General features: G+C 44.9%; 1 protein-coding gene across 7 annotated transcripts in view; it reads right to left on the bottom strand.

Moving 5' to 3' along the window:
* Positions 1–16,676, bottom strand: part of RBM33 (RNA binding motif protein 33) — a 306,232-nt gene that overhangs the window by 68,819 nt on the left and 220,737 nt on the right. For all 7 annotated transcript variants that reach the window (XM_078785696.1, XM_078785698.1, XM_078785697.1 and 4 more), the window contains one exon: positions 4,408–4,694. In XM_078785696.1, the coding sequence (XP_078641822.1) occupies positions 4,408–4,694 (287 nt within the window). The remainder of the gene's footprint in view (positions 1–4,407; positions 4,695–16,676) is intronic.

The following is a 16,676-nucleotide window of genomic DNA, read 5'->3' as shown; positions in this document are numbered from 1 at the left end:
CCACCGCTCGCATGGAGACAAATATACATTTATGCGACATCCGGCTCTACTTAGTTACAGAAAGGTTTCTTCTTCTTCGCGGCATTCGGAGGACACTACCCTACACATTCTACTTGGACGAAGGTATTTAATTGCCTACCCCCATAAACGTAACAACATTAATGTTACATTATCATTATTATGAAAAAAACCGAGTCTAATTCCTTACTTCCGTGTTATTTGAACCGTACACCACTTATTGATTCATGAACCATACACCGCTTCAATCCACTAACTTTGCAGTCACCACAAATGGATTGCAGTGTAACGATTTTATTTACGATATTATTATTATTATTATTATTATTATTATTATTAGCGTTATTAATATTATTACGAACACCATGTTACTGCATTAAGCAAACTGGCCTAATTTGTCCGAAGCAGCCTGAAAGTGAGGCTTGAAGGCATGAAGCTGAAGGCCTATACGTACTGTGTCATTGGCAGACCCATAACGCCGATGCTTTCAATATTTGATGATCAATTCAATAATGAGTTTGTTTGTGTTTTTTCAAAAAAAGTAAAGGTAGACCATGCAGATTGTGATATATGACAGGTTCGACGACATGTTCGGCCTGAACGGCATATAAATCAAAATGGCGATGTATGGAGTCAGCCATCGTACACAGAAATGACATCACAGACATAATCACATCACATCACCACTGTCATGTGACCAGATACTCAGCTCTGATTGGTGTACGTTTGTGGGGGACATACATACATACATTCATATATACATACATATACTACATGCATACATACATTCATATATACATACATACACTACATGACCAAAAGTATGTGGACACCCAAACATCACACATCACACATCTCATTCCAAAATCATGGGCATTAATATGGAGTTGGTCCCCCCCTTTGCTGATATAACAGCCTCCACTCTTCTGGGAAGGCTTTCCAATAGATGGTGGAACATTGCTGCGGGGATTTGCTTCCATTCAGCCACAAGAACATTAGTGAGGTCGGGCACTGATGTTGGGCTATTAGGCCTGGCTTGCAGTCGGCGTTCCAATTCATCCCAAAGGTGTTCGATGGGGTTAGGTCAGGGCTCTGTGCAGGCCAGGCAAGGTCTTCCACACCGATCTCGACAAACCATTTATGTATGGACTTCGCTTTGTGCATGGGGGCATTGTCATGCTGAAACAGTAAAGGGCCTTCCCCAAACTGTTTCCACAAAGTTGAAAGCACACAATCATCTAAAATGTCAATGTATGCTGTAGCGTTAAGATTTCCCGTCACTGGAACTAAAGGGCCTAGCCCGAACCATGCAAAACAGTTCCAGACCATTATTCCTCCAACACCAAACTTTGCAGTTGGTTGGTTGGTATGTATGTATGTATGTATGTATGTATGTATGTATGTATGTATATGTATATATATATATATATATATATATATATGATAATGGTATAAACACCATTGCACATGGTGATCTTAGGCTTGTGTGTGGCTGCTCGGCCATGGAAACCCATTTCATGAAGCTCCTGACGAACAGTTGTTGTGCTGACGTTGCTTCCAAAGGCAGTTTGGAACTCGGTAGTGAGTGTTGCAACCGAGGACAGACTAGTATTACGCGCCAAGCGCTTCAGCACTCGGTGGTCCCGTTCTGTGAGCTTGTGTGGCCTACCACTTCGCGGCTGAGCTATTGTTGCTCCGACACGTTTCCACTTCACAATAACAGCACTTACAGTTGACCGGGGCAGCTCTAGCAGGGCAGAAATTTGATGAACTGACTTGTTGGAAAGGTGGCATCCTATGACGGTGCCACATTGAAAGTCACTGAGCTCTTCAGTACGGCCCCTTCTACTGCCAATGTTTGTCTGTGGAGATTGCATGGCTGTGTGCTTGATTATATGTACCTGTCAGCAATGGGTGTGGCTGAAATGGCCAAATCTACTAATTTGAAGGGTGTTCGCATACTTTTGGTCATGTAGTGTACATACATTGCTACATACATTCATGCACACATACAGAGTCGGCGCCAGAACAAATCTAATCGGGGGGCATTAGGGTAACCGCGGGGGGGGGGGGGGGCACAAACTGCAGTTCGATAAGTCAATCTATGGTGTAAATGTTTGATAATAAGAGTTTGCCGTCAACAATCAGCACACCAACCCAGCTACAATTTAAAAACATGCTGCAAAGTCTCTCTCTCTCTCTCTCTCTTTCTTTTACTTACTTACTTACTCACTCACTCACTCACTCACACACACACACACACACACACACACACACACACACACACACACACACACACACACGCACACACACACACTGCACTGCACTGCGCCCCCACACTGCACAAAATATAGCCTACGTGCAAGCCACGTCTCTGCCTCTCACTCTTTCACTCTTTCACTCACTGCACTGTGCGCGTCATTGGACCATCATTTGAAATAGACTATTTTTCTCCACTCTTACTGGTTAGCAGGCGCTCTGTGACCTCATATGACTCATTTACAAATCGAATGACAATCGATATATTTTCACACCCAGTGGGGTCACGGGTTCCATCTACTTTCAAAGTGTAATAGGAGTCGCCTACTTCCTCCACTATAGCCTCTGTCACCACAGTGCTGAGTGTACTTATGAGTTCATTTTGCATGTCGTGACAGGTGTACGTGGCGTTGCGAGGGATCGTTTTCACAACATCAGCCAATTCAGGGTCCTTTTTAATCGTATAGTCCAGTAAGGAGAGGAAAGGTCCACTCCCCCCCTCCGACATGTTATCAAAAGCCTCTATCTTCCCTCGTAAAGGCAACTGGTTTTCCGCCAAAAATCCGACAACATTGAGGAGAGAGGAAACATAATACCTGTTCTTTCGTAGTTGGTCTGCGTTGACAAGTGTTGAAATCTCCTTTCCAGTATTGACATGCCTCTCCCGCTCCTTCCACAGTGTATAGCAAGAGATAAGCTCCTTTGAAGATTCATGTTTATGAAATCCCCGATCTCTCTCCACAGCATTTATCCAGTTACGAAAGCCCACACTCACAAAGGCATCCAGTGTGCGAGACCTCTGAGTGGCGCTAGGCAGCCGACAGCAAAAACAAAATGCTGTATCGGCCATGACACTGTGTTCAAGCCAGTCTCGGTTGTGATACCAAGCGGAGACAAATGAACGCTTCCTACCACTGAAAATGCTGCCAGGGTACTGTTGTAAGACGATTTGGTTGGGCTGGTCAGTCCCGAGGTCACCTATGACTATGGGTTGTCTTCCACAGCTAGCGCTTACGCGAGCAGGTGCATCATGGCTGCTCGCAGAATGAGGCTCTTGCTCCTCAGAGGTGGCCGTGCTGGGCGCATTTGCTCCCTCTTCCGTTGGTGAAGCTGGAGGAGGCCTTGAAGAAGCAGCACCGTGTGGCCATTTTCTTATATCCATTTCTGTTCGAAGTGCAGTCTGATAGTTGCTTGCTCTCACTGAAACATTTTGGCGCCAAGCGCCGTCTGACTTGCTAATGCTAACTGTACGTGATGCGCGCGCTTATCTTGGCGTAATGACAACAAATCAAACCAGTAGGTCATAGGTCAAACACCAGACCAATGAGCACACTACTTCCTCAAATGTGACCTGATGCAAATATGACCAACAGGGTGTGTTTTTTTCTTTTCTTATTTTTGTTTTTATTTCATTTCATTTAGCGAAAAGATTTTCACTTTTAATATGATAAATATTAATTAATTAATAAAACGCAAAGTTTGGCGCCAAAGGCTTGGCCTGCGGGTGGAGGGGGGGCACAATAACTCATTTGGGGGGGCGTGGACCGTGAATGCCCCCCCATGACGCCGACCCTGCACACATACATAGATCCATACGTGCATACATCTGGACATATAAACACTGTTCTCGGTGGCTTTGCCCTATGGGCTACGCCGTTAAAAGACTGTTTGAACAAGTGCTCTATAAAATGGGGAGAAAGAAGTTAGGAATAACTTTGAAAAAAAAACAAGTAGAGAAACAACTATATAAGGGGAAAGACGACAATAAAAATGTAATGGGGAAAACAAAAATAAAAGAGCAAAATAGTCACGGGCAGCACATGTAATGCAGAGATAGGACAACTGATGGACGAAAGTAATAACAGAATGGACAACGTGAGATAGCAAACAAAATAAAGAAAGGCCAAGACATGGATAGACCAGCTAGATAGACTAAGACTGACACATTACTGAAGGTTTGGACCAATCATGCTGAGGCCTTCGCTAAATGAAGGCCTAAATGATGATTATTATAAACGTTAACAGCATTATTAGTAGTATACTGTTGTTATTAGCACATTGATTGTTATTTCAGTAAATGACCCCAAATTTGTCAAGACAATCCCTCTACAGCGGTATCATCAAAATTACCTGCAATACAGGGTCAGGTACAAAGTGCAGACTCCTGCCGCTTGGAGGACCCTGGGGAGGGAGAAATGGTCGAGGGGGCTGCGTCGACCCAGGTGGAGGAAATATGGGGAAGCCGCGACTGGAATCATTTCTTAAGAATGGCGGTGAAGGCAACATTCCAGGTCCTGGGTTTTGAACACCCACCACGGGCTGTCTCAGCATGGGAAAAGGCCCCGGTGGTCTTTGGCATCCCGGAAATGGTGGGCGATCAAAATTCTCTAGCAGAGGATTTGATGGGTAAGAAGATTCTGCACAAAAGAAGTGTAGATAACACTGCATGAAAATGAAAAATAGGCAGTAAAGGAAGTCAAACCAACAAGTGAAACATACAGATTCCTTGCATGCAAATCGGTCAATAGGGTCTGCTCCTTTCCCACCACAGGAAGTTAATGGCCTATCAGTTATAGCAGCTCTCACCTGGTCTCACTACAACTGCCATCTCATCAATCCACTCCTCAGTAGCTCCAACAGGTTTCACAATTTCATCATCGAACTCCCTTCTTGTGAATCTCCCAAGGTTGAAGGTAACAGTACCCATACACTCTCCGTCCCCTCTCTTTTCCCACCCTTGCAACTGTCTCATGTCTGCTGATCCATTACTGCTACTCACTGTCTCATGTCTGCCTCTCCATTACTGCTACTCACCGTCTCATGTCTGCCTATCCATTACTGCTACTCACCGTCTCATGTCTGCCTATCCATTACTGCTACTCACCGTCTCATGTCTGCCTCTCCATTACTGCTACTCACTGTCTCATGTCTGCCTATCCATTACTGCTACTCACCGTCTCATGTCTGCCTCTCCATTACTGCTACTCACTGTCTCATGTCTGCCTATCCATTACTGCTACTTACTGTCTCATGTCTGCCTATCCATTACTGCTACTCACCGTCTCATGTCTGCCTATCCATTACTGCTACTCACCGTCTCATGTCTGCCTCTCCATTACTGCTACTCACCGTCTCATGTCTGCCTATCCATTAATGCTACTTACTGTCTCATGTCTGCCTATCCATTACTGCTACTCACCGTCTCATGTCTGCCTATCCATTACTGCTACTCACCGTCTCATGTCTACCTATCCATTACTGCTACTTACTGTCTCATGTCTGCCTATCCATTACTGCTACTTACTGTCTCATGTCTGCCTCTCCATTACTGCTACTCACTGTCTCATGTCTGCCTCTCCATTACTGCTACTCACCGTCTCATGTCTGCCTCTCCATTACTGCTACTCACCGTCTCATGTCTGCCTATCCATTACTGCGACTCACCGTCTCATGTCTGCCTCTCCATTACTGCTACTCACCATCTCATGTCTGCCTCTCCATTACTGCTACTCACTGTCTCATGTCTGCCTCTCCATTACGGCTACTCACTGTCTCATGTCTGCCTCTCCATTACTGCTACTCACTGTCTCATGTCTGCCTCTCCATTACTGCTACTCACCGTCTCATGTCTGCCTCTCCATTACTGCTACTCATGCTCTCATGTCTGCCGATCCATTACTGCTACTCATGCTCTCATGTCTGCCTCTCCAGTACTGCTACTCACTGTCTCATGTCTGCCTCTCCATTACTGCTACTCACTGTCTCATGTCTGCCTCTCCATTACTGCTACTTACTGTCTCATGTCTGCCTATCCATTACTGCTACTCACCGTCTCATGTCTGCCTATCCATTACTGCTACTTACTGTCTCATGTCTGCCTATCCATTACTGCTACTTACTGTCTCATGTCTGCCTCTCCATTACTGCTACTCACTGTCTCATGTCTGCCTATCCATTACTGCTACTTACTGTCTCATGTCTGCCTCTCCATTACTGCTACTCACCGTCTCATGTCTGCCTATCCATTACTGCTACTTACTGTCTCATGTCTGCCTCTCCATTACTGCTACTCACTGTCTCATGTATGCCTATCCATTACTGCTACTCACCGTCTCATGTCTGCCTATCCATTTCTGCTACTCACTGTCTCATGTCTGCCTATCCATTACTGCTTCTTACTGTCTCATGTCTGCCTCTCCATTACTGCTACCTACTGTCTCATGTCTGCCTATCCATTACTGCTACTTACTGTCTCATGTCTGCCTCTCCATTACTGCTACTTACTGTCTCATGTCTGCCTATCCATTACTGCTACTTATTGTCTCATGTCTGCCTATCCATTACTGCTCCTCACCGTCACATGTCTGCCTATCCATTACTGCTACTCACTGTCTCATGTCTGCATATCCATTACTGCTACTCACCGTCTCATGTCTGCCTCTCCATTACTGCTACGCACTGTCTCATGTATGCCGATCCATTACTGCTACTCACTGTCTCACATCTGCCGATCCATTACTGCTACTCACTGTCTCATGTCTGCCGATCCATTACTGCTACTCACGGTCTCATGTCTGCCGATCCATTACTGCTACGCACCGTCTCATGTCTGCCGATCCATTACTGCTACTCACTGTCTCATGTCTGCCGAACCATTACTGGGAGAGGTATAAAACATATGAACAATGCAAGGACTTCCAGGAAAGAAGTTGGAATTTCAAAAAAGTGTATCTGGAGTGAATTAGCGGGGGTAGAAAAGATCAAGGTTTTGGATGGGGGAAGATAAGAGATGGTGGTGAACAGCTGTTTTAAAAACCTGGGGGGAGGAGTGGGATTGAAGGGAGTGGGGGAGTTTGTTTAAAAAAAAGCCTTTTAAATAGGAAGAAAAACAGCGTGTTGTAATAAACCACTGAATAAAACACTGCAGGGGAAAGTTTAAACATATTTAAACAGAACCGCAAAGAACAATCTTATATTCACAAAAATAACAACAGGGAGAGGGCCTAGAGGGACAACCACGAGTCACGTGAGCAGTGCAAAAGGTGGAAGGCAAGGAGATAATGGGGGCGGGGCGACACAGTGCACGTGGACAGAAGCACACAATGAGACAACAGCACACGTGGAGAAAGGGAAATTAATGTTTTTTGTTTGTTTGTTTGTTTTTGGGGGGGGAGGGGGGGTTAAAACGTTAGACAAAGAGTAGATGTTCGGGGAAGTTCAGGGGAGAAGGGAAAAATCTAAGAACCAAGCAAAAACAGTGAAGGAAGGAACTTAAGTGAACAAACTTTGATGGGGGAAGCCTCAGGCTACAAGGCTACAAGGCCGCATGCCGGGCAAACAGAAACGATTAATTTATTACGAGTTACAGGAAATTCAAACCAAAACGAACTAGAAACAAACAATAATGCAAAGACGATAAAATAACGAGTGGAAATTTGACAAACACACAAATGGAAAAATAACAACTTTGGATGCAGGGAGAGAACAAAAGTCGCCACCTCGATCGCAAAACCGGGAGCGGAGATGGCAGAAATCTTTTACATTTACTATGGGATTCCTTTACAATAATTTTCTTTTACATACAATGGCAGAAATCAATGATTTCTTCGATCCAATCTGACTGGCCTTGTTTGTCAGTTCCGCGTCTGCTTGTTCATCTCTTCCTCTGTCAGTGTGATGTTGAACCCGTCAATGTGTTGTTAAAATTTTCTGTCATGACATCTGTGTATATATATATATATATATTATATACTCGTATGTATGTATGTATGTATGTATGTATGTATGTATGTATGTATGTATGTATGTATGTATGTATATATATATATATATATATATATATATATATATATATATATATATATATATATATATATATATATATATATATATATATATATATATATATATATATATATATATATATATATATATATATACATACATACACACACACAGGGTGGTCCAGAAACCCTGGGCACATTTTGAAGAACGATACCTGCAACAAACAACCAAGTTTATGATTGTTCTTTGGTGCAAAACAAAACATGATTACTCGTAAATGGATGTGACCACTTCAACACGCGCAGGCATCACGTGATACGCAACAGGGTGAGGTGCATCACGTGATATGGATCGGGGTGAGATTCGCTCACTGTACTGCACACGTTTGCCTTTGCATTAGTTCAGTTCATTGTGAATTAGACGCCATAATATGACGGAGGATATCGTGAGACCAAAAATTTGCGCTGTACTCTTGTATTCGGTATCTGGAAATTCGGCTGAAGTTCAGACAACTTGTCAAAGAATGTGGCGCCGACACAATTGACAGAAGTAGCATTGGCAGAATAAACAAGCAGTTTGATGAAACCGGTAACATTCTTCCATAACAGTCACCAGGTAGGCACCGTACTGTTCGAAATGAGGAAAGCAGAGCGGTCATTCAACAACAACTCGACAGTAATACACCATTATTAACTCGTCGTTTATCAAATGTCACCAACATAAGCCAATTATCGATTCCTTAGAATACAAAAAGACCTTAATGCGAAACCATACATACCCAAATTAATTCACCAACTATCTGAGGATGATTTTGACAGGCGCGTTGAGACATGTGAGACATTGCTTGGTTAATGGATATGGACAATGATTTGCAGAACAGGATCTTGTGGTCAGATGAATCCAAGTTTACTTTTTCTGTTTCTGTGAATCGTCATAACAGCATGATATGCGCAATAGACAACCCACGAGTTACTGTTGAGCACAACGTCCCCTATCAAGCTAGTGTGTCCGTCTGGGCAGGCATTTCTTCTGGAGGCATTGTTGGACCAATATTTTTCGAAGAAAATGTGAATGCTGCAAATGTTGGAGCAGCATGTATTTCCACTCGATGATGGGCAAATGTGGTTCATGCATGATGGTGCACCTGCTCATTATTCTGCCAGTGTATGACAGGCCCTTGATTTTAACTTTACAGACAAATGGATTGGCCGTCGTGGTCCGGTTGAATAACCGCCGCGGCCCGCGGTCTTGTGATTTAATACCCTGTTATTTCTTCCTTTTGTGTTTCCTCAAACACAAAGTGTATGCGAGGAATCCTACGACCCTTAGAGACTTGAAACAGTTCATCTGTAATGAGACTGAAGCCTTAACGACTGAAACATACAGACCTGTTTGTCAGAGTGTTTCGTCACGGCTACAGATGTGCATAGACAATGAAGGAACGCAGTTTGAACATTTGATCTGATCTGTTTTATGTATATGACTGATTAGTCTGTTTAACGAGTAATCATGTTTTGTTTTGCACAAAAGAATAATAATAAACTTCGTTGTTTGTTGCAGGTGTATCGTTCTTCAAAATGTGCCCAGGGTTTCTGGACCACTCCGTATATACAGAGCGTATCAAAAAAAAGGTAATCCGTATTCAAGGGGTTAATATGCAAGGGTTATTTAGTTTGACAATTTACATGTGGTTTACCAATTATGAGATCCGCAGCTTTCCATTGATGCCTTTCATGCATCATTGCTGTCACACATGACCGTGTACATGTTCATTGAAAATGACAAGTTCAAATCGCATTTTTACAAGTTTGGCTAATCGGTGCAAGACAGTTTGAAATGGACGCATTACTTGTCGACTGCCAAGTTGATTATGTAAAATTGTTAAGCTGGTCTGGTAATCGTCGGTTGAGTCATCCTTTGTTTAAGATGGGTATTTAAGATGGGCCTACAGTGTATGGGTTTAGAGACAGTCTGAGTCATTGAAAAGATGGTTCAACTTATGACTGAACAGCGGACCTTCGTGGTTACAACCTTTCACCAAACTGGAAGTTTGCAGCGAACTCATGATGCGTTCAGGGAACGTTTCCCAGAACGGGAGCCTCCAGAATCCAAAACCATCTGGGCGAATGTTAGAAAATACCAAGAGCATGGCACTAGCCTCAACCGCAACATGGAGAATTCTGGTAGGAGGCGTACTGGGCGATCGGAAATGAACATTGCAGCAGTAAGGCAGCAAGTTTTGGAGCATCCTAGGGACACCAGCACAAGACGAAATGGGACGGGATTGCCTTCGGCAACATTCAACCGAATCACAAGACTGGACCTCCACCAACATCCATATCGGATTCACATCCGGCATCAACTTACGCCAGGGGATTTTGTCAGGAGGCTGGTGCTTGCCAGATGGTTGATAGCACGTTGCTAAGCAGATGTCAATTTCCTGCGGTATCTCGTTATCGGCGACGATGCTGCTTTCGCCATGGACAGCAAGGTCAATACCTATAATGTTCTTGAATATGCACCGACAGGACAACCCCCGGAATTGAATTTTGTCACCAACATGAATCGACAAAAGTGGACTGTTTGGTTGGGACTTTGTGGAAGTGGTCAGGTGATCGGACCATTTTTCTTTCAAAGGAATGTCAATGGTAACAGGTATCTGCAGATGATCAATGATGAACTTTTACCGCAGCTGGAGGAGAACTTTGAGCGACAGGTTCGTGGTGTCTTCAGATATCTCTGGTGGGCCCAAGACGGCGCCCCAGCACATCGTCTTATCGCTGTCCGAGATCGACTGAGGGAACTCTTTGGAGACCGAGTCATCGCCCTCAACCATGCAGTGGAATGGCCACCAAGATCACCTGACCTCACACCATGTGATTATTTCCTTTGGGGACATTTAAAGAACAAGGTGTTCGTAACTCCTCCCCGTGATCTTGACGAATTGCAGGGCCGTATTCAACATGAAGTGGATGCCTTGCGCAATGACCCGGCTGTGGTGAGACGAGCAGTTCAGGGCATGCTCCGCCACTGTGAGCTTTGTGTTGAAAGGGGAGGTGGACATGTTGAAGGTGTGGGTGCATAAAGGCCAATCATTCCTGAGAAAAGTTCACATCTGACGTTCATTTTGCACCAATTATCCTGACTTGCATCGATTAGCTAAACTTGTAAAAATGCGATTTGAACTTGTCATTTTCAATGAACATGTACTCGATCATGTGTGACAGCAATGATGCATGGAAGGTATAAATGGAAAGCTGAGGATCTCCTCTTAATTAGTAAACGACATGTAAATTGTCAAAATAAATAACCTTTGCATATTAACTCCTTGAATTCGGATTACCTTTTTTTTGATACGCACTGTATGTGTGTGTGTGTGTGTGTGTGTGTATGTGTATGTGTATATATATATATATATATATATATATATATATATATATATATATATATATATATATATATATATATATATATATATATATATAATAATAAAGGAGTCTTATATAGCCCCATCAAGCAGAGTAAACGACCCTCATGGCACTTTACATTATCATGCGAACGCACACACATACACAAACATACACACACACAGACACACCTTCACTCTTGCCCTATTCCTCTCCCTCCCCATTCAAAACCCACAGATGTGTACTCCTCTCCCTCCCCATTCAAAACCCACAGATGTGTACTCCCCCCTCCTCCTCCCCTCCCTCCCCTGCACATGTACACAGACATACTCTCGATCTCTGTCCCACCTCAAACCAAAGGGAAAACAGGACTTAGACTTTGAAAGACTTGTGAAACAGATAGATTTTGAGGGAGGTTTTAAAGGCAGGAAGAGAGTCAACATGTCGAACAGAGGAAGGCAAGTCATTCCAGAGCAGAGGTGCAGCAAAGGAAAAGGATTTCTCGCCAAACGACTTGGTGCTGGTGCGCGGCGGCTCTAAGGTCATGGAGTCGTCGCTTGAACAAGCCGTCACCGAGGTTCATAGAGAGTGAGCACATCGGAGAGATAGTGAGGTCCCGGTCCACACAATGATTTATAACATAGTGTGCAAATTTTGTATTGCACACGAGCAGAGACAGGCAGCCAGTGTAAAGATTCAAGAAGCGGAGTAACATGGTCAGACTTCTTCGCCTTACAGACAAGAAGAGCGGCAGAGTTTTGAACCTTTTGTAACTTATCCAAGAGAAACTAAGGGCAGCCAGCATACAAAAAATTACAAGAGTCTAGCCTTGAGAGGACAAGGGCACAGACCAGAGTTAGAGCAGCTTGAGGAGTAAGAAAGTGGCGAATGGATGCGATCTTTCGCAGCTGAAAGTATGCTGATTTGCAAGTTTGAAGTACTTGCTTGGAAAATGTCATGTTACAGTCGAAAACCACACCAAGGTTCTTGGCCGATGAAACAAAGTTTACATCGGTTTCACTAACATGAATAGTGGTAGGAAGTGAACATTGTAGAAGACATCTGTGCGATCTTACAATCATAGACTCTGTTTTAGCATCGTTCAGCTGAAGTTTGTTTTGGGTCATCCACGCCTTCACGTCGGCAATACAGCCTTCTAACACTTAAACAGTGGGCAGGATTTGTTGAATCGTGCTTCCTTTGTGCAGCTGATTGTCGTCCGCAAAGGCGTGGTGATCAACTGAATGTCTGGCAACAAGATCAAATAGAGGCTGAGTGTACAAAAGAAAGAGGATAGGTCCCAGGACTGTGCCCTGGGGAATGCCAAAGGAAAGCGGACAAGGGGCTGATTTCTGGCCATTGACAACAACTGTTTGCACTCTATCAGTAAGATAGGACATCAGCCAAAAAGGGGAGTACCAGTTATACCAAATGTGATTTCAAGACGACGAATTAAGACACTATGGTCAATCGTGTCAAAGGTGGCAGACAAGTCCAAAAGAGCAAGAACGGAAACCTTACCACAGTCAAGAGAGGTTAGAAGATCATTGGTTATTCTTAGGAAAGCAGTCTCGGTGCTATGGCCTGGTCTATATGCTGACTGGCAAGAATTGAAAAGATTATTTGAAACTAGATGGTCATTCATCTGTGATAGCACAATTCTTTCTGTGATCTTTGACAGGAAAGACAGGTTGGAGATAGGATGGTAATTTTTCATGTCGTTAAGGTCAAGGGGGGCTTTTTAAGAAGTGGTTTAACAAGAGCTGGTTAAAGAGAAGCGGAAATGAACCCGTAGTCAGAGAATCATTGATAACTGCAGTAATAAATGGGAGGAGGGTGTCCAAACACTCAATAAACAAATCGGTGGGAAGGACTTCGACTTTGAAAGACTTGTGCAACAAAGTATATATACTGAAACGCAAAAGAAACTTACCACCTTTGAAACCTTTAAATATCAACAATAACACTGCGTGTAGTAAATGTGTGAACTTATTTGTGGACAATAGTGTCCTCACTGTCAGACAAAACGGTCACGGATGGTCACTTGAACCTTAAATGGTCACTTCATAGCACAGCTGTTGAACAGCCGTTTTGACTGTCAGTGATTAGCCAAGGGGTATGGGATGATTTTAATGAGCTGCACGTGATGTCTTGATATTGGCTTTAAAAAGGCCAGTGCAAAATTGGCATTTCAATCAACATGCCACGATTCTCAAGGGATCAACGGCAGCGTGCCCTGGGCATGCTGCAAGGCGGACTGAGCTACCGTGAGGTGGCACGTCGCCTTGGCTGTTCACACCAGATGATATCGGCCCTGGTGGACAGAGACACCCTCCACAACTCTGCAGATGACAGACCTCGATCAGGGAGGCCAAGAGTCACCACTGCAAGGCAGGACAGGCAGATGGTCCGAAGTCACCTGCGGGATCGATTCCGTCCAGCATCCCGCACTGCGGCAGAAACTCCGGGGAAACCTTCAAACAAGTGGTAAGTTTCTTTGCGGGAGTGGTAAGTATAAAGTATAAAGTATAAAGTGGTAAGTGGTAAGTATAAAAAGAGGGAGCGGAAAACAAGATGGGGAGAGAGGCGGAAGCACACAAACACAACATTTGAGAGCAGGGAGATGTGTGGAAGGGAGAGGGCTTGGGGGGAGTAGGCGTGGGAAGGGGGGGTGGGGGGGGGAGGGAGAAGTATAAAACACAAGGACACCAAGGACTTCCAGGACAGAAGTTGGTATTTCAAAAAAGTGGAATTGGGGTGAAATTAGCAGGGGTAGAAAAGATCAAGGTTTTGGATCGGGGAAGATAAGAGATGGTGGTGAACAGCTGTTTTAAAGACCTGGAGGGTGGAGTGGGATTGAAGAGAGTGAGGGAGTTTGTTCCAGAGGCGGGAGAAAAGAGGAATGAAGGAGTGAAGGTGAGCAGAGAGTCTTGATTTTGGCAGTTTGACCAAAAGAGGGTTGCAGGCAGATCTTGTGCGACCTGTAGGAATATTTGCGGGACAGAGCCCAGAGAGAGCTGGGGGGGGCAAGGCCAGAGAGGAGTCGGTAGAAGATGGAAAGACCACCAACCTGCCTGCGGTGAGTGAGTGAGAGGCCCTTGGAGTTAGCTTCATCGCGGGAGATTCCAATGATTCTGAATGCTTTGGTTTCAACAGCGTGAAGACGAGCTAGGTGTGAGGCAGGAGCACCAGCCCAGAGGGGAGAGCAGTATTCCATTGAGCTGCGGATGAAAGCCTTGTATGTGGTGAGGAGCTCAGGTGTGCCAAGGAAGGACTTCGCACGACGGAGGATGCCCAGTCGGCGACTGGCTTTGGAGGCCAGATTTGAAATGTGGTTTTCCCAGGAAAGATCATGGCAGATAGTGAGACCCAAAAGCTTGAGTGACAGAACTTCTTGGAGAGGATTATTCAGAAAGTGGATGGGAGGGTTGTCCAGTCGGTCTTTTCGGAGAGACATCGTAAGAGTGTGAGATTTGTCAGGATTGAAAGACATGTTCCACTTGTTTGCCAAGTCTGTGATTTTGTCCAGGTCTGCAGAGAGTGAGGAGGCTGCAGACTGCCGATCTGAGGGATGAAGAATGGAGCGACAGAGAGTCGAGTCATCAGCAAAGAGATACAGAGGATTTTCAAGAGAGTCAGAGAGATCATTGATGAAGACCAGAAAAAGCACAGGGCCCAGAACACTGCCTTGTGGAACTCCAGCCTGAACAGGAAGAGGAGATGAGAGAAACCCATTCAGGGCCACACGTTGACTACGACTAGAGAGGAAGTCCGCCAGCCATGCGTGGAGATTTCCATGGATACCAAAAGAGGAGAGTTTGGTGAGCAGAGCGGGGTGCCAGACCGTATCGAAGGCACGAGATATGTCAAGGGAGACTGCTCTAATTTCCTGTTTGGCATTGAGGACCTCCATCCATTGTTGAGAAAGCAGAAGCAGCATGTCCAGAGTAGAGTGTCCAGGTCTGAAACAAATTGATGATCAGAGATCAAGCCATTGGAGAAGAGGAAAGATTTCATATCTGAAGCAATGATGGATTCCATGACTTTGCTGATAATTGGGAGAAGGCTGATTGGTCTGTAGTTGCTGGGATATGTTTTTACACCTTTTTTGTGCAAAGCGGTGATGTTGGCAGATTTCCAAGTAGATGGAAGATGACCTTGAGCAAAAGAGAGGGTGAAGAGAACAGAGAGAGGGAGTGAAAGAGCGGAAGAACAGGATTTTAGGACCCGTGGGCTGATGCCGTCAGGTCCAGTTGCAGAATCCGAGTCGAGGGTTGACAGAAACTTTTCCACCTTGTCAGGAGGAAAGGACACAGAGTCCAGGAGCAGCTGGGTACGACTGGGTACGGTGGGTACAGAGAGGGATGGGTTTGGGACACAAGATTTAGAGGCAAACACAGAGTTGAGGCATTCAGCTTTTTCACGTGCGGAGTCAGCCGTGTGGCCATTTGAGGTGAGGGAGGGGATGGAGGGGGAACAAACACCAGAAACAGATTTGACCAGACGCCATCAGGATTTGGAAGAGGGAGACAGATAAGAGAGTTCGGTCCTGAGAACGGAGAGATAGTTTCCTGGCTCTCCTGAGGGTGGACACACACTTGTTTCGGGCTTTGTGAAAGGAAATGAGATTTCCTTCCGTTGGATTTGATTTCCAGGAGACGAAAGCAAGTTGTTTCTGGGCAATAGCCTCACCACAAGATTCCGTGTACCATGGACGGGAGGAAGGGTATGACAACAGAAGACGAGATGGGATAAATCTGTGCATGAGAGAGAGCAGTTTGCTTTGGAAGAATTCCCAGGAAGAATTTATGTCAGAGGCAGTAGAGATGGGAGACCAGTCCAGATGATTGATGGCTGCTTGAAGACCGTGCCAGTTGGCCTGAGTGAAATGCCAGACTCGTCGACGCTGAGGAGGCTCTCTGAGAATGGTCAGAGAGATGTCCACTTTAACAAGCACATGATCAGAAGAGCCGATTGGAGCAGAAGAAGAGCAGCAGACATTTTCAGGGAAGTTCGTCATAACCAAGTCCAGAAGAGAAGATGCTCCGTTGACTGAAATCCGGGTCGGGAAATTGACAGATTGTGTCAGTCCCAGTGTTGTGTCAGTCCCAGAGCCCAGGACGAGAGATTGTGTCAGTCCCAGAGCCCTGGTGTTGGGCTTGCGGCTAGGGTGCCAGCTTAGGATCCAAGGATCCTGGGTTCGAATCC

Source organism: Myxine glutinosa, chromosome 10 (assembly GCF_964187855.1).
Source record: "Myxine glutinosa chromosome 10, kmMyxGlut1.1, whole genome shotgun sequence".
NCBI classification, from domain to species: Eukaryota; Metazoa; Chordata; class Myxini; order Myxiniformes; family Myxinidae; genus Myxine; species Myxine glutinosa.
The sequence above is the reverse complement of the archived record's forward strand: the minus strand, read 5'-3'. Positions and strand labels throughout refer to the sequence as shown.